At 36.3% G+C, this 20,740-nt stretch overlaps 2 protein-coding genes across 4 annotated transcripts in view; one reads left to right on the top strand and one right to left on the bottom strand.

Annotated features, from left to right (window-relative positions):
- The window catches only part of septin15 (septin 15), a 32,137-nt gene extending 22,569 nt beyond the window's left edge, over window positions 1-9,568 (top strand). For both annotated transcript variants that reach the window (XM_058767226.1, XM_058767225.1), the window contains exons 6-13: window positions 893-1,010; window positions 1,142-1,234; window positions 2,081-2,177; window positions 5,859-5,910; window positions 6,040-6,165; window positions 6,735-6,870; window positions 6,986-7,131; window positions 7,933-9,568. In XM_058767226.1, coding sequence (XP_058623209.1) covers window positions 893-1,010; window positions 1,142-1,234; window positions 2,081-2,177; window positions 5,859-5,910; window positions 6,040-6,165; window positions 6,735-6,870; window positions 6,986-7,131; window positions 7,933-7,972 — 808 coding nt within the window. In that variant the 3' untranslated portion in view covers window positions 7,973-9,568. The remainder of the gene's footprint in view (window positions 1-892; window positions 1,011-1,141; window positions 1,235-2,080; window positions 2,178-5,858; window positions 5,911-6,039; window positions 6,166-6,734; window positions 6,871-6,985; window positions 7,132-7,932) is intronic.
- A 7,163-nt stretch (window positions 9,569-16,731) lies between these two features.
- On the bottom strand, window positions 16,732-17,804 carry ccl33.3 (chemokine (C-C motif) ligand 33, duplicate 3). 2 transcript variants are annotated; one of them, XM_058767689.1, is made up of 3 exons: window positions 17,646-17,804; window positions 17,119-17,236; window positions 16,732-16,984 (listed from the first exon to the last, which is right to left on the bottom strand). In XM_058767689.1, the coding sequence occupies exons 1-3, from the start codon at window positions 17,794-17,796 to the stop codon at window positions 16,903-16,905; spliced, it is 351 nt and encodes a 116-aa protein (XP_058623672.1). In that variant the 5' UTR covers window positions 17,797-17,804; the 3' UTR covers window positions 16,732-16,902. The 2 variants fall into 2 exon arrangements, with proteins under 2 accessions (XP_058623672.1, XP_058623673.1); XM_058767690.1 differs by having other exon boundaries at window positions 17,119-17,233; window positions 17,646-17,801.
- Between the last annotated feature and the right edge of the window lie 2,936 nt (window positions 17,805-20,740).

The raw sequence follows: 20,740 nt of genomic DNA, 5'->3' as shown, positions 1-20,740 counted from the left end.
TGCTTAGTGTAAGAACAGCCTCTTTGTCTGGAATCCCGAACGAAAGTGATGCAAAGACAGACAGAGTGAAGCCCTCATTCCCTCCATGACATAATTTTTCTGGTTTGGAAGGAAACGATGAAAAAAAAAAAAAGTTCAGTGCTGTGTGGTGGCGGCTCTATGCTGACAGTGGCCCCTCTGCTCTGGTCTGTTTATTCATACCCGTTTCTGGTGCCTGACTTGTTTCAGTTCTATTGCATCACTTCAAAGGACACAGATCATTTTTGTGGTTGGTTTATGTGTAGACTTACCCATTGTTTTACTTAACCTTAATGTTACTGACATTGTTCATTATATTCATATTACCCATGTGCAAAACTATGTGAAAACATGTGCCTTTTTATTGTTTTATATTTCCCCCCTCGTTGTTCCAAGTAGTTTTCGTGGTCTCTTATGTATTCACTCAGTTCTAAAATTATTTCCATAATGCACTATACTATAATAACCTATATTATATACTCTATACTTTTCTATACTGTATTCTATGCATAGAAGGTTATACATTTACACCCCAGGATAAAATTGTAATAGTCACAACCCTTTATTTATTTATTTATTCATAATTTTTTGTTTATTTACTTGTGTATTTAATTACTTATTTATATTTTATTTTAATGTATTTATTTATTTATTCGACTTTCAGTATTTAGTAGTAAAACAGTAGTTGTATCAACATTAATAGATAAATATTTTAAATAAAAAATGTATAGATTTGCCACTTTGTACTGCACTGTATGTACTGTACCTTGCTGTACAAAAATTAATTTAGTAATCTAAATAATAATGCATTAGCACCAAAACAAGTGTAAACTGTTCGATGCAATTCACTTGTATTCTGAATCTTTTTTTTCAGACTGAAGCCTCTTGATATCGAGTTTATGAAGCGTCTTCATGACAAAGTCAACGTTATCCCACTCATCGCCAAGGCCGATACTCTCACGCCAGAGGAGTGCCAGCTGTTCAAGAAACAGGTGTGTGTGTGTGTGTGTGTGTGTGTGTGTGTGTGTGTTTATGTGTGATTTTTATACATTTTACAGCTGATGATTTGCCTTTTTACAATTTTTCTCAAGTACTACAAATACTAGTGTCCTCTCATCATTAGATTATGAAGGAGATCCAGGAGCACAAAATCAAGATCTACGAGTTTCCCGACACAGAGGACGATGAGGACAGCAAACTGATCCGAAAGATAAAGGTAAAGACTCTATCCATTTGCTTAATACCAAGCACTAAAAGAAACTGTACATTGTCAGGACTACAGCAGATAATTACAGACAATATTCGTTCATTCATTATGAACTAAACATGAACACCAGTATATTTATCAACTAAAATGATCAAAGATTCAGAGTTGCCCTGACTCTGAGATCCCTAAATTTGGTAAATGATAGTTTATAAATATGCTAAAAATGCATATATAATTTGTGCATTTAAATTTTATACATATACTTTAATTTTTTTATAATTTATAAAACAAAAAGTAATATGCAGCCTTTATTATAGATATTACCTAGACATTTTCTAGGCCTAGAAAAGTAATTGCAATGTCTTGAGTGAATATAAATGTCTAATTATCCTCTGAAATACATAATCTATTAGAAATAGATTTTTGCATGGATATTTTTCTTTAAAATTATATATGTATTTATATAAAATCAACTGGAAGTTGTCACAGGAAGATTCCTGAAGATCCTGTAAAAATATTGTTCATTGTCAGTTCATATTTCCTAATGGATCAAGTGTTAACATGTACAGCCTTCTTATGAAGCCTCACATAAATCTTAAATTTATGTGAGACAAAACAATGAGACATGTTTTGTCTCAAACACATCTGTAATTATCCCAGCAGCATCCACAATGTTGTTTGTTTCTCTAGGTTAGCTTGAGGTTATTCTCGATGACGTTCAAACTGCTGCAGAACCAATTTAGTTGACTGACCCGTCTGTGGCTCTGAAGTTCAATGCGAATCTACGTCAGACCCACTTTCTCTGTGTGCGGTCGATACAGGCTCACTTTAATTAACTGTGGTTCGTACCTACAGGAGAAGATGCCTCTGGCCGTGGTCGGTAGCAACGTGGTGATCGAAGTTAATGGCAGGAAGGTTAGAGGGCGTCAGTACCCCTGGGGTGTGGCAGAAGGTACGTGCCTCATCAGCATGACCCATATGAGTTTGTCATGAGGACTGTACCATTTCTAAAGAGAACAGGGGTGTTCCTGTGCGTGTGAAACTAGTGCATGGGCTTGCTGGACGAGTTGTCTCTCAGGTCAAATGTCCAACCTGAGGGGTTCTGGAAAAGGGATGACGACGAGGTGTTAGGTTTTCCAGAGAGAAAGATTGTCACCCCCTCTTTTCATCATAGGCCACAAATGACTTGTTGTTGTGGTTTTACTTCCCTCACATTTCTTTCTTTACAAAGCTCTCCTCCCTGAAAACTTTTTCATTTGGAATTGTTGTTGTGTGGTGAGCGAGTGTGTCTTTTTTTCCTCAGTTGTTTACGTGTCATTCTTTCTTTTCTCTTTTTTTCTTTGTCTGCTCTTTTCCATGACTGACAGAGGGCATTATTGGTAAACAAAACCATTTTTCATTTATACGCTCTACGTTAAGGCCTCCCCCTCTCCTTCCTCTTTCACCTTTTTGCTGCTCAGAATCTTTGCTGATTGTCAGATTTGTGCTCTACAAATAGTCATGGAGAAACCTATAGAAAATAGAGCAACACTGCTCTCTAACATGTTTATAGGTTCTTAATTACCCTCTATGTAGGGCTGGACGATATAGCTAGAAAAATAGATCTCAATATTTCGAGTTAGAGTTTTGCTAATATTTGAGATATACAAAGGAATCAGAAAGTGTGAGACTAAAAATGAATACTTTTTGTTGAGATTTAAAAAAGAATAATTTAGTAATAAAAAACACACTTTTTTTTAAAACCTCAAAACGCTTTTGAAAATATAAGTGGGTGTGTGTATTTATAGAATATACATGTGTGAGACCAATAGGAAATGCATTTTTCCGATTTCATAAAAAATATAATTTATATGTAATACAAATAATATATCCATTTTATATCACGTATATTTTCAAGGACTTGTTTTTCAAGAATTGTTTTATTGTATATCGTTACATAATGTAATTTGTAATGTTTATAAAATGTGTGTGTGTATGTGTAATTACAAATTACTTCATATAATAATATAATATCAATAAAAATAATTGAAAAGATTTTAAATATAATTAGGTCGTTTTTAGTTTGGAAATATAAAGATTTAAATATAAGTTTTTCTCTAAATGAACACAAGAAAGAAAAAAATATTTCCATGATGATTATATTTACTACTGTGGCAGTGTTAATAAGCAGCAATATTTACCTGCAGATATTTTGCAACTCATAGATAAGGAGGGAACACAGAGCTACACTAATAACCACAAGTTAATATTTATGATGTTGCTTAATTTGATTTTGCCAGGCAAAAATCATTGCAAATACATCATAAATATTTGATATATCACCCAGCCCTACTCATATGTTTAAACAAAACCTTGCATCCAGACATGCATGCCTCCCATTACTTATTTCCAACCCCCATTTTGGATTTAAATGTGTTGAGGGATACAAACTGTACCCCTGAGGTCAAAACATTTCTTTTTTTCCTTTTACATACTTAATTTTATATATAGTACATTGACATCATCATTTATAAGCATTTTTGCCTCAGAACTCTGATGCTGGGTTGACTGAGTGCTAATGTTTCCATTCTAACCTCTGATCAACACTGTCTTAACATACAACCCAATATATGGGGCGCCGTTTTGAGGCACCATCTATACCTGTCAGCATCAGGAGTTTGCCGTCCCATCAAAGAAGAAACTACAAATCCCATGATCCCTTTAGACATAAGACTCCACCCCCTGCCCCTCCTCCTAGCTCCATTTGGCTGGTCTCTCTGCTTGTCATCGCTATGCCATGTAACCCTTCCTACAACACACCATTTTTAGCCGTAGTAGCCCATGAATCACAGATTGAGTGGGTGTTCCCTCAGGAGAGACTTTAGTCCCGCCCCTCCAACTGCTCTCTCACAGGTAGGTGGTTGTAGCAGATGATTGACACGTGGGGCGGTCAATCAGCATGAGTTCTCCTTATAGGTAAGATGCTCGCTTGGTAAAGCATCGTAGGGCTCTATAACTACTGTAACAGTGCAGGTTAGACTTGTAGAAAACGTTTCATCCTTTAACCATCTTTCAGAAAACAGTGTCTCTGGTCCTTTTCCAGAATACCATGTGATGACAACGATGTTTGATCATGCATACCTGTGTATGATCACATAACAGCGGTCTGAACTGCTAACCTGCTGTTAATTTTTGTGACTGTTTAACCTTTTGACACATTCTGTTTTGATGTTTAATTACTAAATTGTGTTTTGACCTGTCTTTTGATTTTTCGTTTGTCTGATATTGTTTTATTGTTACCTGATTAATTTTGTTCCGTCAACAACCTCAGTGTCTGATCCTGTTTGCTTATGAATGTATAATTTGTCACTGTATTATGTTTGTTTTTTAATGTATTGGGATGCACTGATATTAAAACTCTCTCTGATGTAAGCCCATTAATTATATTCATGTTATGGCCGCTAATTGAAAAATGGCTAGTTGTAGAATTCTATATTATTTTCTAAAAATAAATTAGGAATACAGAAAGCTCCTCACAGCATTATAATACAAATGATTGTTTTCATGTTAAAATTGATAAATGGCTAGTGGTATAATTTTGCACTATTTAGTCTAAATAAATTAAGAATACTGTACAATATTGCTCATCACATTACGACTAATATTTAATAAATGTCTAGTAGCAGAATTCTATACTCTTTTATTTAAATAAATAAAGAATAAATACTAACAGCTAAAATAAATAGTTTAAAATGCTTCAGTTAAGTTAAGCATCAACATTATCTTTTACAATATGTGACCCTGGTCATGAGGGTCAGTTTTTTGCGAAATTGATGAGCTGAATAAATAAGTTTTCCATTGATTTATGGTTTGTTATGATAAGACAATATTTGGCTGAGATACAACTATTTGAAAATCTGGAATCTGAGGGTGCAAAAAAATCTAAATATTGAGAAAATCGCCTTTAAAGTTGTCCAAAAGAAGTTCTTAGCAATGCATATTACTAATAAAAAACTAAGTTTTCATATATTTAAAGTAGGAAATTTACAAAATATCTTCATGGAACATTTTGGCGTAAAAAAAAAATATATATATATTTTTGGCTATTGCGATAGCCCGTGCTACTTAAGACTGGTTTTGTGATCCAGGGTCATATTATGATTTTTCAGATTTACTATAGATGCAAAGGTTATCTAATTGTAAAAATAGAGGAAAATGAGCATGCAAAATTGCATTTCTAATATTGACCGATTTTGGTAATTTAAAAATAAACTTAAGCTGATAACTGATATGGTATTGATATATCATGCATCCCTATTAAAATGTGTTTTTAACTGCATATTTTATTAAAATAGAGGTCCAATCTCATATTAAGTGTCTATCATTACTACATGCATCCACAAAAATAATGCATTTTCATGTAAACTTTTATTGTTACAATTAACAGTTTTACAGCATTATATGTTGTAGTCCTGCACATAAATATACAAGTAGTGCATACTTTTCTTCTTGTTTAATTGCTTTAAAGATTGTATTTTGACATTTTAAATGAAAGCTGAAAAATTAAACGTTAGAGATTTTAAGGTTTTGAAGGGTTTGAATTTAAGTCAGTGTGATACTATTGAGCTAAAACATCTATTTCTTCCTGTTTCAGTGGAGAACGGTGAGCACTGTGACTTCACGGTCCTGAGGAATATGCTCATCAGGTGAGAAACAACGTGATGTGTTACATGAGAAAACTGTGTTCTATCCAGGCTTCCAGCATCAAGTCATTGAAAGAGAAGTACTGAATTGTTTGATGACAGGTTTTTGATTAAAACTCCAATTCGTTGCAGGACTCACATGCAGGACCTGAAGGATGTGACCAATAATGTTCACTATGAAAACTACCGGAGTAAGAAACTAGCAGCCGTCACCTGCAACGGAGTCGACGCCACCAAGAACAAGGGCCAGCTCACAAAGTACGAGAACAGTTCTGTTTTTACGTATATGTTAAATGTTGAGTATATTATTGAGATCCTGAATCACCTTTTCCTGGGATCAAACCTGCTACCTTTGTAGTCTAGTGGTTAAAAATTCTTAAAAAGTCTAGTCTTCAAGGAATAGTTCACCCAAAAATGAACATTTTCTAAAAATGCACTCGCCCTAAGGCCATCCAAGATGTAGATGAGTTTGTTTCTTCAACAGAACAGGTTTGGATATATTTACCTCTCTGCAATGAATGGGTGCCGTCAGAATGAGAGTTCATAAAAACATCACAATAATCCACAACTCAAGTCCACCAGTTAACATCTTGTGAATCAAAAGTTCCATGTTTGTAAGAAACAAATCCATCATAGTCAATTTTAACCTTAAACTGTTGTTTCCAGCTATAATATGCTCATAATATTGCTTTATGCAGTGAATGTGGATTATTGTGATGTTTGGATTCTGACGGCACCCATTCACTGCAGAGGATCTAATGGTGAATGCTTATGTAATGCCAAATTTCTCCACTTCTGTTATAATTGTTGTGATGTCTCTCTTGTAGGAGTCCCCTGGCTCAGATGGAGGAGGAGAGGAGGGAGCATGTGATGAAGATGAAGAAGATGGAGACAGAGATGGAGCAAGTCTTTGAGATGAAGGTCAAAGAAAAGAAGCAAAAACTGAAGGACTCTGAGGCAGAGGTGTGTATGTGAGGATGCTTGTGTTTGGTCTCTATTTTTTCCCATTGCACTCTATATTTGTCATGGCTAATACCACAAATACTTAACTGAAAATCCTTGGGCATCTTTGATGCAGTTGGAGCGGCGTCACGAACAGATGAAGAAGAATCTAGAAGCTCAGTATAAAGAGCTTGAGGAGAAGAGGCGCCAGTTTGAGGAGGAAAAACACAACTGGGAGGCCCAGCAACGCATCCTGGAGCAGCAGAAACTTGATGCATCAAAGTGAGACTCTCACTGTTCTTTCATCTCAATCCCTCAGTGTCTTTCTCTTAAAATAGTCTTTCTGTATCTCTCTGTATTATTCAGTCCCTAAATTATGCAGTAAACCTTTTTTTAAATAAATGCAGAACCGCACTTAGATTCCAGCAGGCTGACTGTCCCATTTGTCTCTTACATCCAATCTGGATCACATTGAAAATCTGGATTCAGAATCAAATTTAACCTGAAATAAAGTTTTAGCATTTTTAAAAAGTGTTATACAAAATTAATATAGTTACTTTAGTGTATGTATTTCTTTTAATTGAATTTTTTTTTTTTTTTTTTTTTACATTTAATTAATATATTGTTAATGTTATTTTAATAACAGGTATAATTTAAGAAATTCCCTAAGAGATATTCTGCATATTATGGTTTGTCTTTCTAAACTTAATTTCATGGACTACCATTCAAAAGTTTGTGTTTTGTGATTATTTTCAGGATTTTTGATAGAAAGTTCAAAAGAACAGCAAATATTTAAAATATATATTTTTGTAACATTATAAATGTCTTTACTGTCACTTTTGATAAAGTATTAATTTCTTAAAAAAAAAAAAAAAAAGGTTTTGTATATTGTTGCAAAGCATCAGTAAACATAAGAGCGGCAGCATTCAAATAAAAAAAATTAATGTTAATAAAATAAATTAATTAATTAAGTACCAGTAATGGAAAAATATTATATATAACTACATTTCATCAACTATAACTAACAATTTACTATTTAATCTAATTTCTTCACCAATGTTTTTGTCTTTTTGTGTTTTTCAGGACAATGGAAAAGAACAAGAAAAAAGGAAAAATCTTTTAAAGAATCACGAAACTCCATTCCTTATAAAACCAGAAACTCCTTGCATCTCTTTTGATGCTGTAATGTTTTATGACCCCATAAGAAACACAGGCAGGAGTGCTATGGTACAGTTTACTGCACATTCATTGCATGAATGAAAGCTATGAAAATATAGGGTATTTTTGTAGTCACATCCACACACAAATTTACCGCTCTCTTCTGGTTTACTACAATATTACACCACATGCCCAGTATGTTTTCAACCTTTCGATTAGAATGAGAATATATCGACCAACATGGCTTTAAAAGCTTTTTAATTCTGGTTATTACAAACAGTACGTCATATTTGTAATGATTTCTGACAGAACAGACAGACATTTTCAACTCACACATTCGCACATCGTAGTGTTAAGAAGGTCTCGTGGTAGGTTTGTATGGGTGTGATGGAGGATGAGACAGACGGACGGAAGCAAGTGCAACGAGTTTATACAGAGCTAAGCATGTATGTGTTGAAAAGCAACGCTATGGATAGATGGTTTACGGTCTTTGATTTCTGCTAGTGTGTGTGTGACTTGTGTGTTTCTTTGGGGTCATAAACATTTAAAGACTTGTTTTAACATTATTGCACAGTTAAATTATGACAATAACAGTTTTCCATGTTTTTAAACCCATTTGCTGGCTGTGTACGTAGATAATTGTGTCCCTACCATAGATGGTGTAATACAAAATGGCATGATTGTCAACATTAATAACAATAGTCATTTTTTGGTATGGATGGATATAAAATAATTCCAATAATATTATAGGATGTTGCTCGAACATTCTGCCTTAAAATTGCAGACTGTTTCTGCTCATGTTTTTTTTTTTTTATTGTGAACCGATTATGTCAGATGTCCCTCGATCTATTCCTAAACTGATCTGAGACCAGTTTGTTTCATTTTAATAGTTGGGACTTGGATTTTTAGTTGTTGGGGCTGGTCCTAGATCAGGGCTTGGTGGTCAGTTTTAACCTGAGTGAGTTCAGTATCTAAACAGATGTTATTTTAGCCATACTTACCCAGATTACCCTTTATAATAAACTCTCTTTACATTCCAAATGGAAATGAGAATGGAAGAGCTCTTTTGTTTCTGTTGGATAGTTTAGATTTATAACATGCAGGCTCCAGGTCTAACACATGCCAAACAGCGTATAGACAGCAACGTGCACAAAACTCTCAATGCAAAGGGCAATAAAGAGTCCCCGTATGCCTCATGTGGTCACACACACTTATATATTTTGCAGGTTTGTCATTATGCAAGTTTGAAAACACTCTGTTCTTCCTGTCGTGGATTGCTAAACCACACAGACGCTCTACATGTTTAGTTTAAAGTTTTATTAGAACAGTATTCTGGGAAAAAGGAAAAAACTTTTCTTTAACCACTCTACACTTTTTTTTTTTTTTTTTTTAACAGTAGACCTGAACATGGCTCTAGACATGTTTGTTTTCTTATTATTTTTTGTATATGTATACAGTTTTCAATTTCCGATTGTATTTCTTCATGTTTTATCTTCAACTGTTATTCTTTCTGCCTAACTGTACAATATTAAACATGAGATGTTATGCTGATCCGGGTCATGTTGTCATGTTTTCTTATCAGTATTATCAGTGGTCCAACATGGTTTTTGAGGTTTTAAATGTATAGTTTATTTTGTGTTAGTACTAAAAACATTAGCATAAAGCCATACTTGACAAATATAACAAAAACAACAACTCTGCTCCATCAGAAAACCGCAGAACAGTATTTGAAGGTTCTTATGGTTCTTTGTAGCACTTCACATTTGTAATGAACCATTTTCTGATCTAAGAACCATATTTGGAGAACAGAACTTACAAAAATGAGCATAGTAAACTGACAAGTCTTTTTGAGGAGAAGTATTCTTCAGCTAGGTGGTTGTCTTTGGGGTAGGATCTGTTTTCTTCGGCAGGGTTTTTGTTGGGGTGGTTGTCTTTGGGGTAGGATCTGTTTTCTTCCGCAGGGTTTTTGTTGGGGTGGTTGTCTTTGGGGTAGGATCTGTTTTCTTCATCAGGGTTTTTGTTGGGGTGGTTGTCTTTGGGGTAGGATCTGTTTTCTTGGCAGGGTTTTTGTTGGGGTGGTTGTCTTTGGGGTAGGATCTGTTTTTCTTGTAGGGTTTTTGTTGGGGTGGTTGTCTTTGGGGTAGGATCTGTTTTCTTCATCAGGGTTTTTGTTGGGGTGGTTGTCTTTGGGGTAGGATCTGTTTTCTTCGGCAGGGTTTTTGTTGGGGTGGTTGTCTTTGGGGTAGGATCTGTTTTCTTCGGCAGGGTTTTTGTTGGGGTGGTTGTCTTTGGGGTAGGATCTGTTTTTCTTGTAGGGTTTTTGTTGGGGTGGTTGTCTTTGGGGTAGGATCTGTTTTTTCTTGACAGGGTTTTTGTTGGGGTGGTTGTCTTTGGGGTAGGATCTGTTTTCTTCGCAGGGTTTTTGTTGGGGTGGTTGTCTTTGGGGTAGGATCTGTTTTCTTGAGGGTTTTTGTTGGGGTGGTTGTCTTTGGGGTAGGATCTGTTTTCTTGACAGGGTTTTTGTTGGGGTGGTTGTCTTTGGGGTAGGATCTGTTTTCTTCCGCAGGGTTTTTGTTGGGGTGGTTGTCTTTGGGGTAGGATCTGTTTTCTTCATCAGGGTTTTTGTTGGGGTGGTTGTCTTTGGGGTAGGATCTGTTTTCTTCCGCAGGGTTTTTGTTGGGGTGGTTGTCTTTGGGGTAGGATCTGTTTTCTTCAGGGTTTTTGTTGGGGTGGTTGTCTTTGGGGTAGGATCTGTTTTCTTGAGGGTTTTTGTTGGGGTGGTTGTCTTTGGGGTAGGATCTGTTTTCTTGACAGGGTTTTTGTTGGGGTGGTTGTCTTTGGGGTAGGATCTGTTTTCTTCATCAGGGTTTTTGTTGGGGTGGTTGTCTTTGGGGTAGGATCTGTTTTCTTCGGCAGGGTTTTTGTTGGGGTGGTTGTCTTTGGGGTAGGATCTGTTTTCTTCGGTAGGGTTTTTGTTGGGGTGGTTGTCTTTGGGGTAGGATCTGTTTTCTTCATCAGGGTTTTTGTTGGGGTGGTTGTCTTTGGGGTAGGATCTGTTTTCTTCGGCAGGGTTTTTGTTGGGGTGGTTGTCTTTGGGGTAGGATCTGTTTTCTTCGGCAGGGTTTTTGTTGGGGTGGTTGTCTTTGGGGTAGGATCTGTTTTCTTCATCAGGGTTTTTGTTGGGGTGGTTGTCTTTGGGGTAGGATCTGTTTTCTTCAGGGTTTTTGTTGGGGTGGTTGTCTTTGGGGTAGGATCTGTTTTCTTGGTAGGGTTTTTGTTGGGGTGGTTGTCTTTGGGGTAGGATCTGTTTTCTTCATCAGGGTTTTTGTTGGGGTGGTTGTCTTTGGGGTAGGATCTGTTTTCTTGACAGGGTTTTTGTTGGGGTGGTTGTCTTTGGGGTAGGATCTGTTTTCTTGGTAGGGTTTTTGTTGGGGTGGTTGTCTTTGGGGTAGGATCTGTTTTCTTCATCAGGGTTTTTGTTGGGGTGGTTGTCTTTGGGGTAGGATCTGTTTTCTTGAGGGTTTTTGTTGGGGTGGTTGTCTTTGGGGTAGGATCTGTTTTCTTGAGGGTTTTTGTTGGGGTGGTTGTCTTTGGGGTAGGATCTGTTTTCTTGGTAGGGTTTTTGTTGGGGTGGTTGTCTTTGGGGTAGGATCTGTTTTCTTCATCAGGGTTTTTGTTGGGGTGGTTGTCTTTGGGGTAGGATCTGTTTTTCTTGACAGGGTTTTTGTTGGGGTGGTTGTCTTTGGGGTAGGATCTGTTTTCTTCGGTAGGGTTTTTGTTGGGGTGGTTGTCTTTGGGGTAGGATCTGTTTTCTTGACAGGGTTTTTGTTGGGGTGGTTGTCTTTGGGGTAGGATCTGTTTTCTTCGCAGGGTTTTTGTTGGGGTGGTTGTCTTTGGGGTAGGATCTGTTTTCTTCATCAGGGTTTTTGTTGGGGTGGTTGTCTTTGGGGTAGGATCTGTTTTCTTCCAGGGTTTTTGTTGGGGTGGTTGTCTTTGGGGTAGGATCTGTTTTCTTGGCAGGGTTTTTGTTGGGGTGGTTGTCTTTGGGGTAGGATCTGTTTTCTTGACAGGGTTTTTGTTGGGGTGGTTGTCTTTGGGGTAGGATCTGTTTTCTTGGTAGGGTTTTTGTTGGGGTGGTTGTCTTTGGGGTAGGATCTGTTTTCTTCATCAGGGTTTTTGTTGGGGTGGTTGTCTTTGGGGTAGGATCTGTTTTCTTGAGGGTTTTTGTTGGGGTGGTTGTCTTTGGGGTAGGATCTGTTTTCTTCATCAGGGTTTTTGTTGGGGTGGTTGTCTTTGGGGTAGGATCTGTTTTCTTCATCAGGGTTTTTGTTGGGGTGGTTGTCTTTGGGGTAGGATCTGTTTTCTTCATCAGGGTTTTTGTTGGGGTGGTTGTCTTTGGGGTAGGATCTGTTTTCTTGTAGGGTTTTTGTTGGGGTGGTTGTCTTTGGGGTAGGATCTGTTTTCTTCATCAGGGTTTTTGTTGGGGTGGTTGTCTTTGGGGTAGGATCTGTTTTCTTGGTAGGGTTTTTGTTGGGGTGGTTGTCTTTGGGGTAGGATCTGTTTTCTTGGTAGGGTTTTTGTTGGGGTGGTTGTCTTTGGGGTAGGATCTGTTTTCTTCAGCAGGGTTTTTGTTGGGGTGGTTGTCTTTGGGGTAGGATCTGTTTTCTTGGTAGGGTTTTTGTTGGGGTGGTTGTCTTTGGGGTAGGATCTGTTTTCTTCAGCAGGGTTTTTGTTGGGGTGATTGTCTTTGGGGTAGGATCTGTTTTCTTGTAGGGTTTTTGTTGGGGTGGTTGTCTTTGGGGTAGGATCTGTTTTCTTGACAGGGTTTTTGTTGGGGTGGTTGTCTTTGGGGTAGGATCTGTTTTCTTCCAGGGTTTTTGTTGGGGTGGTTGTCTTTGGGGTAGGATCTGTTTTCTTCGGCAGGGTTTTTGTTGGGGTGGTTGTCTTTGGGGTAGGATCTGTTTTCTTCATCAGGGTTTTTGTTGGGGTGGTTGTCTTTGGGGTAGGATCTGTTTTCTTGACAGGGTTTTTGTTGGGGTGGTTGTCTTTGGGGTAGGATCTGTTTTCTTCATCAGGGTTTTTGTTGGGGTGGTTGTCTTTGGGGTAGGATCTGTTTTTCTTGACAGGGTTTTTGTTGGGGTGGTTGTCTTTGGGGTAGGATCTGTTTTCTTCGGTAGGGTTTTTGTTGGGGTGGTTGTCTTTGGGGTAGGATCTGTTTTCTTCATCAGGGTTTTTGTTGGGGTGGTTGTCTTTGGGGTAGGATCTGTTTTCTTCGGCAGGGTTTTTGTTGGGGTGGTTGTCTTTGGGGTAGGATCTGTTTTCTTGGTAGGGTTTTTGTTGGGGTGGTTGTCTTTGGGGTAGGATCTGTTTTCTTCATCAGGGTTTTTGTTGGGGTGGTTGTCTTTGGGGTAGGATCTGTTTTTTCTTGACAGGGTTTTTGTTGGGGTGGTTGTCTTTGGGGTAGGATCTGTTTTCTTGGTAGGGTTTTTGTTGGGGTGGTTGTCTTTGGGGTAGGATCTGTTTTCTTGCAGGGTTTTTGTTGGGGTGGTTGTCTTTGGGGTAGGATCTGTTTTCTTGGTAGGGTTTTTGTTGGGGTGGTTGTCTTTGGGGTAGGATCTGTTTTTTCTTGACAGGGTTTTTGTTGGGGTGGTTGTCTTTGGGGTAGGATCTGTTTTCTTGACAGGGTTTTTGTTGGGGTGGTTGTCTTTGGGGTAGGATCTGTTTTCTTGGTAGGGTTTTTGTTGGGGTGGTTGTCTTTGGGGTAGGATCTGTTTTCTTGACAGGGTTTTTGTTGGGGTGGTTGTCTTTGGGGTAGGATCTGTTTTTTCTTGACAGGGTTTTTGTTGGGGTGGTTGTCTTTGGGGTAGGATCTGTTTTCTTGGTAGGGTTTTTGTTGGGGTGGTTGTCTTTGGGGTAGGATCTGTTTTCTTCATCAGGGTTTTTGTTGGGGTGGTTGTCTTTGGGGTAGGATCTGTTTTCTTGGTAGGGTTTTTGTTGGGGTGGTTGTCTTTGGGGTAGGATCTGTTTTCTTGGTAGGGTTTTTGTTGGGGTGGTTGTCTTTGGGGTAGGATCTGTTTTTTCTTGACAGGGTTTTTGTTGGGGTGGTTGTCTTTGGGGTAGGATCTGTTTTCTTCGGTAGGGTTTTTGTTGGGGTGGTTGTCTTTGGGGTAGGATCTGTTTTCTTGGTGGGGTTTTTGTTGGGGTGGTTGTCTTTGGGGTAGGATCTGTTTTCTTGGTAGGGTTTTTGTTGGGGTGGTTGTCTTTGGGGTAGGATCTGTTTTCTTGGTAGGGTTTTTGTTGGGGTGGTTGTCTTTGGGGTAGGATCTGTTTTCTTGATGGGGTTTTTGTTGGGGTGGTTGTCTTTGGGGTAGGATCTGTTTTCTTCGGTAGGGTGGTTGTCTTTGGGGTAGGATCTGTTTTCTTGGTAGGGTGGTTGTCTTTGGGGTAGGATCTGTTTTCTTCATCAGGGTTTTTGTTGGGGTGGTTGTCTTTGGGGTAGGATCTGTTTTTTCTTGGTAGGGTTTTTGTTGGGGTGGTTGTCTTTGGGGTAGGATCTGTTTTCTTGGTAGGGTGGTTGTCTTTGGGGTAGGATCTGTTTTCTTGGTAGGGTGGTTGTCTTTGGGGTAGGATCTGTTTTCTTGGTAGGGTTTTTGTTGGGGTGGTTGTCTTTGGGGTAGGATCTGTTTTCTTCGGTAGGGTTTTTGTTGGGGTGGTTGTCTTTGGGGTAGGATCTGTTTTCTTGGTAGGGTTTTTGTTGGGGTGGTTGTCTTTGGGGTAGGATCTGTTTTCTTCGGTAGGGTTTTTGTTGGGGTGGTTGTCTTTGGGGTAGGATCTGTTTTCTTCGGTAGGGTTTTTGTTGGGGTGGTTGTCTTTGGGGTAGGATCTGTTTTCTTGATGGGGTTTTGTTGGGGTGGTTGTCTTTGGGGTAGGATCTGTTTTCTTGGTAGGGTTTTTGTTGGGGTGGTTGTCTTTGGGGTAGGATCTGTTTTCTTGCAGGGTTTTTGTTGGGGTGGTTGTCTTTGGGGTAGGATCTGTTTTTTCTTGGTAGGGTTTTTGTTGGGGTGGTTGTCTTTGGGGTAGGATCTGTTTTCTTGGTAGGGTGGTTGTCTTTGGGGTAGGATCTGTTTTCTTCAGTAGGGTTTTTGTTGGGGTGGTTGTCTTTGGGGTAGGATCTGTTTTCTTCAGCAGGGTTTTTGTTGGGGTGGTTGTCTTTGGGGTAGGATCTGTTTTCTTCGGTAGGGTTTTTGTTGGGGTGGTTGTCTTTGGGGTAGGATCTGTTTTCTTCGGTAGGGTTTTTGTTGGGGTGGTTGTCTTTGGGGTAGGATCTGTTTTCTTCGGTAGGGTGGTTGTTGGTGGTCATTTGCTGACAAGGGTATTGGCAGAGGGCTTGTTGGGTGGTTTGCCAGGATATATTTTGGACATTAAGTGATGTAAGTTTTTTCGGTCCTGTCACATTATCTCTGTCAATGAAGAGACCAAACAAAAATTAAAATAGTTCTGAACATTAAACATTATTTTGGATACAAATGCTGTATTTTCAATGATAAAGCTCACGTTTCTCTGTTTTTCGAAGCACTCTAGTTGCACACAAAATATGCCTATAGATGTTGAAACTGAGGGAAAAAGTTCACATTCAATATTTGCTTACATTTTTGTGACACAATATGCTAAAAAATATATTGTTGTGTGGAATTTATAAGTCTATAAAACTGAAGTAACACCTTTCCGAGACTGGAAAAGCTTGAGCTGTTGGTTAAAAAACAACAACAGCTTTTATACTAAATACAAGTGATTTCATTGCAGAACAGCTGTATCCTTGTCTTAAGTTGTGTACACCTTTGTAAATATGTAAATAACTAATTTAAACAACAAGAGCACCTACTTTGAGTCTCAGAAGTCCAGGCCATCATCAGGACCAGTCCAAACACAAGAATACAAAATCTTCTCATGGTTTCTGATATGAAGTTGATCTGCAGGCTTTGGTGATGAGTTTTTTGAAGAAATCTGAGTGAATTAGAGTCTGCTTTTCGCTTTAAATATTTTCCCAGGGTGATGTTATAGAAACTCCGATCTGAGGTTTGATAAGCAAGCACCCACCTCTACCGAGTTTCCTGGATCTACAACCAAACAAAACTTCTGGTTGAAGTAGCATGTTGTAAAAAAAAAAAAAAAAAAAATTCATTACAAAGATGCCATTCTAATTTACACATATATATAGGCTACGTGTGTGTGTGTGAGTGTATCAGCTTAGACATAGAATGGCATCTTTGTACATAAAAAGTGATAAGTTGACTTAGCAACGGGTTTCCTCAATTTTTTTAAGTAAATGATCATTAAAAAAAATAAGTTAATTGAATTGTCAAGTTCACTTAACTTTTTTTTTATTTTTTATTATTATGCACTTAATCATTTTAAGGCAACGGGTTTCCTCAACTTTTTTAAGTTAAGTCAACTTTCACTTTTTACAGTGAATGATTAATTTTTTATTTATTTATTTGTATTATTTTAATTTTTTTATGTAGGCCTATGTGTGTATTAAATCCTATTTTATATAAAGGGCAACAAAGAGCACCTATATGTCTTATATATTTAGAAACAATATCTTTTTCAGGTTTGTATTTATGCAAACATGTTGCTTTGTTTGTATATGTAGGCTATACATTCATTTAATTTAATAGGCCTACATGAATATGCGCACATTCAAATGAGTCTGACACCAGGTAATCTCATTGCATTTTAAGATTTATTAGCATAGATTGAGCATTAAATGAAGACAGTTTAACATTCAGATTCTTGCAATATTAATCAAGAGATGCAAAAATACATTTATTAAGAAAAGACAGTTGTATAAAGCAGTAATAGTATTATTTTTGGGCATAATGTATTGCGTTTTTATTAACGAAGCTGCTTCTCCATTACAGGCTTTATCCAAGCCTCATCCGGTCTCACACAAAATTCGGTTCTAGGTGTCGTAACCCTGAGGGAGGAAAAATTCACATTTTCACATTCACATTTTGCTAGCATACACAAAATCGGTTTTATTACTTGTCTACAATTTAAAAGGAGCATATGGCAGTTTTTCTAAATTATATATTTTAGTTAAATACTTACACAATGCCAGAGACAGGGCAATGTGAACTTGTCTTCAGAGCACTCTTAATTTTTGAGGCTGGAATTTGAAAGTCAATAAATTTGAAGCAACAACTCTCAGGAACTGCATGAGCAACTGCTGTTGGTGAGATAAAATATATCAGTATGTACATTTTCTAGTTTTAGGAGAGAACCATAAAATTGACCATATCCAACCATGTACACTGTAAAAAGTGATAAGTTGACTTAACTTAAAAAAATTGAGGAAACCTGTTGCCTTAAAATTTCTAAGTAAATGATAATTATAAAAAAATAAGTTAAGTGAATTGTCATTTTAAGGCAACGGGTTTCCTCAATTTTTTTAAGTTAAGTCAACTTATCACTTTTTACAGTGTACTAATTTAATTGAGGAACATGCAAAGGTTCCACTATGGTATCTTTTGTTTCTAATTTGATCCATTTTATTCACTTAAACTTTATGTACAACTTCATGTCTTATATAGATAACAATTTAGTCAGAAGCAAAACTGTACTTCAAGAGAACTTACGTTGAGCCTCAGAAGTCCAGGCCATCAGCAGGACCAGCCCGAACATCAGACACAAAGAAGATGCCCTCATGATTTCTGATTTGAAGTTGATCCTCAAGCTTTGATAATGAGCTGTTTCAGTTGTCTGAGACAATTTGAGTCTGCACCACATTTTTAAATGCTTTCGGACGTGATGCTAGATAGCAATTCAGATCTGTGGTTTGATAAGGAAGTGTACTGCAGTCCCCTCCTCTTCATCAAAGCCCACACGGAGAATCACATTTGCTGTACTGGGTTTCTATGCTTTTTGCAAGCAGAGATCGTGAGAAGATAAAATACAGGTGTCAGAAGTTTACAGCACGTCTTTTTACTGACGCTTATTACAAGAAATTTAAAAAACATTTTCAAACTTGAGTAACACGTGTAAAATAACATCTACATTACTCTCGTACCATCCTTTATGTCCAAATCACAAAAGGACTATAGGCTAATTAATGGATTCCGTGTGGCAAATTCACTTTCTACAGTCAGCATTTACAAAGAAAAAAAGTAGGCTACATGACCACTGACATGGGTTTTCAGTATGCAAATATTAAACTAGAATGGAAACGTGTTGAAGTACACAATGGAAATGCTTTGTAATACCTTCATGTATAATTCATTAACAAAAAGAACATTTAACAGATTTCATAATATAATTATGTATTATATAAATAGTGTATGTATTATTTAATCAAATGTAATTTGACATGTTCTAACACTGTAAAAAGTGATAAGTTGACTTAACTTTAAAAAAATTGAGGAAACCCGTTGCCTTAAAATTAAGTAAATACTAATTTTTAAAAAAAGGTTAAGTGAACTTGACAATTCACTTAACTTATTTTTTTTTAATTATCATTTACTTAAAAATGGTAAGGCAACAGGTTTCCTCAATTTTTTTTAAGTTAAGTCAACTTATCACTTTTTACAGTGAATTAATAATTAAAAAACATGATATAATTTTAATATCAACTTTAATTAAATTTATTACAATATTATAAATATTAAATATTTCACATCAAAATAATATAACTATATTATACTAATAAGTTTAGATAAATATAAATTTAGAAAATAAATAAATTTAAATTATTTTATTTTTCTATTATGAATATGTTATTCAGATGATTACTGTATATACTGATGTGAAATTATTTTTATCAAGTTTTATCTAATTTGTTTTTATGTACAGTAGAAAAAAAATCATTATTATTATCAAACATCTGTCTGTCATTGATCTGTTGAATCTGTTATGATCTCATGTCCATGTTCTTGCTCTATTTAGAATACATATTACATAAAGTGTCGTTCTTCTATAGAAACCATAAAATCGCGTGAAGTTGTAAGATGAAGGTGATGCAAACATCAGCTCAGCCTGATAATGATCAAGATCTTCGTGTTCAGCACTTTTGGCCTGTGGTTTTTTTGTTGTTTTTTTGTACGATTTGTACCCTCATTTTCATGTGCAGTAAATAGCACACATGCAAATGCTCTACTAGAATGTTTAAATATGTATGAATATGTAGATATATATGTCTGTGTCAGTCACATAATAATCTAGCTTACAAACTGTCCGTTTAATTGTTTTCAGCAATATTCATGATCAATTTGACAAATAATAGAATAATAGAATTAATAGAATAACATTCAGACCTGCTAAAATATTATTACTAATCTAAAGTACAGTGAATGAAGGACCAGACTGATTCAGCATATCAAAACCTCTGAGGAAACCACCAGTAGTGTGTCATTTGTATTTCTTTTGTAGCTGACATGAGAAACGTTAACTTGCTGTGTAAGTGTAAAGTGTGACTCATCTTGATGTGAGGTACATAGTATTATATATAATATATGATCAAACCCTTATTAGTCACACAGACTGTGAGATTTGAATCACTCAATTGGCCTTTCAGGTTTTCAGCATGAAGTGATTTAAAAGTTTCTTTATATAATTGCAGTACAAAGGCATCCACTTAATCTACATCCATTTTGAGTGTTTTGTATTAAATTCCCCTTAAAGAATTGGTTTAAAATGTGTCTTTTTCCATAAGAGCATAATGGGCAATTCAGTTTACTGGAAAAGACACACAGATGAAGACCATCCTTATTCTGAGAAAAACACCCCACTGAAACTGTCACCTACAACTGTTCTGCAGCAGCTATTTACTGCACAGCAATTTTGGTCTTAAAGTTTGCACTTCCTTCATTCACTATAAATAGTGCAATTCAGTGTACAGAGTGAAAATGCAATTTATTACACAACAATTTTGGATGTAAGCTATATATATGAATGTATGTATGTACAGTATATATATCTATACACACACACATACACACACAAATGTACAAATATTCATTCATTACTTCATTAATATAGGTTATTAATTTTAATTCTATTTCTATTCTATATTTTCATCTAAACAAACAAACACACAAACTAATTAATTAAGCCATTACAAATAATGCGATTTCAAAAATACAGAATAATTTTTTTTTCAAAAGTAAAACTTTCATTTTAATTACTGAATTTTTTTTAATTACTGAAAAATTACTGCTGGAGGAAGGCAAACTCTGGATGAATCAGGCCCCATTATCAAAGACCTCAATTATAATAACCTGAAATGAAAATGAAAGTCGTGGGCTGTATACACGTTTGCATTTAGCTTTTTAAGGGTGTAATGGTTTTGTAAATTGCTAAATCATTGGATCAGCATTTAATCATTATATTATTTGTTTATTTTTGTTCGATTTCTGTCTATCGTTATTTAATATAAAGTATTTTCATCTATTTAAAGAATAAATACATAACTGCAGCCATCAAATGTAATGCAATATTAAAAATTATTATAAGTCACTGTTAATTTCAACATTTACTAAACGACATTTTTTAAAACCAAAATTGTTATATATGTCAACATTAATTTGTTAATATTAATTCACTAACATGAATAAACAATAAACAATTTTATTTTTACTAACTTACATTAACAATGATAAATAATTGCTTTAAAATATATATATATATGTGACCCTGGACCACAAAACCAGTCTTAAGTCGCTGGGAAATATTTGTAGCA

The sequence above is a fragment of the Onychostoma macrolepis genome, chromosome 25 (genome assembly GCF_012432095.1).
Source record: "Onychostoma macrolepis isolate SWU-2019 chromosome 25, ASM1243209v1, whole genome shotgun sequence".
NCBI classification, from domain to species: domain Eukaryota; kingdom Metazoa; phylum Chordata; class Actinopteri; order Cypriniformes; family Cyprinidae; genus Onychostoma; species Onychostoma macrolepis.
The sequence above is the reverse complement of the archived record's forward strand: the minus strand, read 5'-3'. Positions and strand labels throughout refer to the sequence as shown.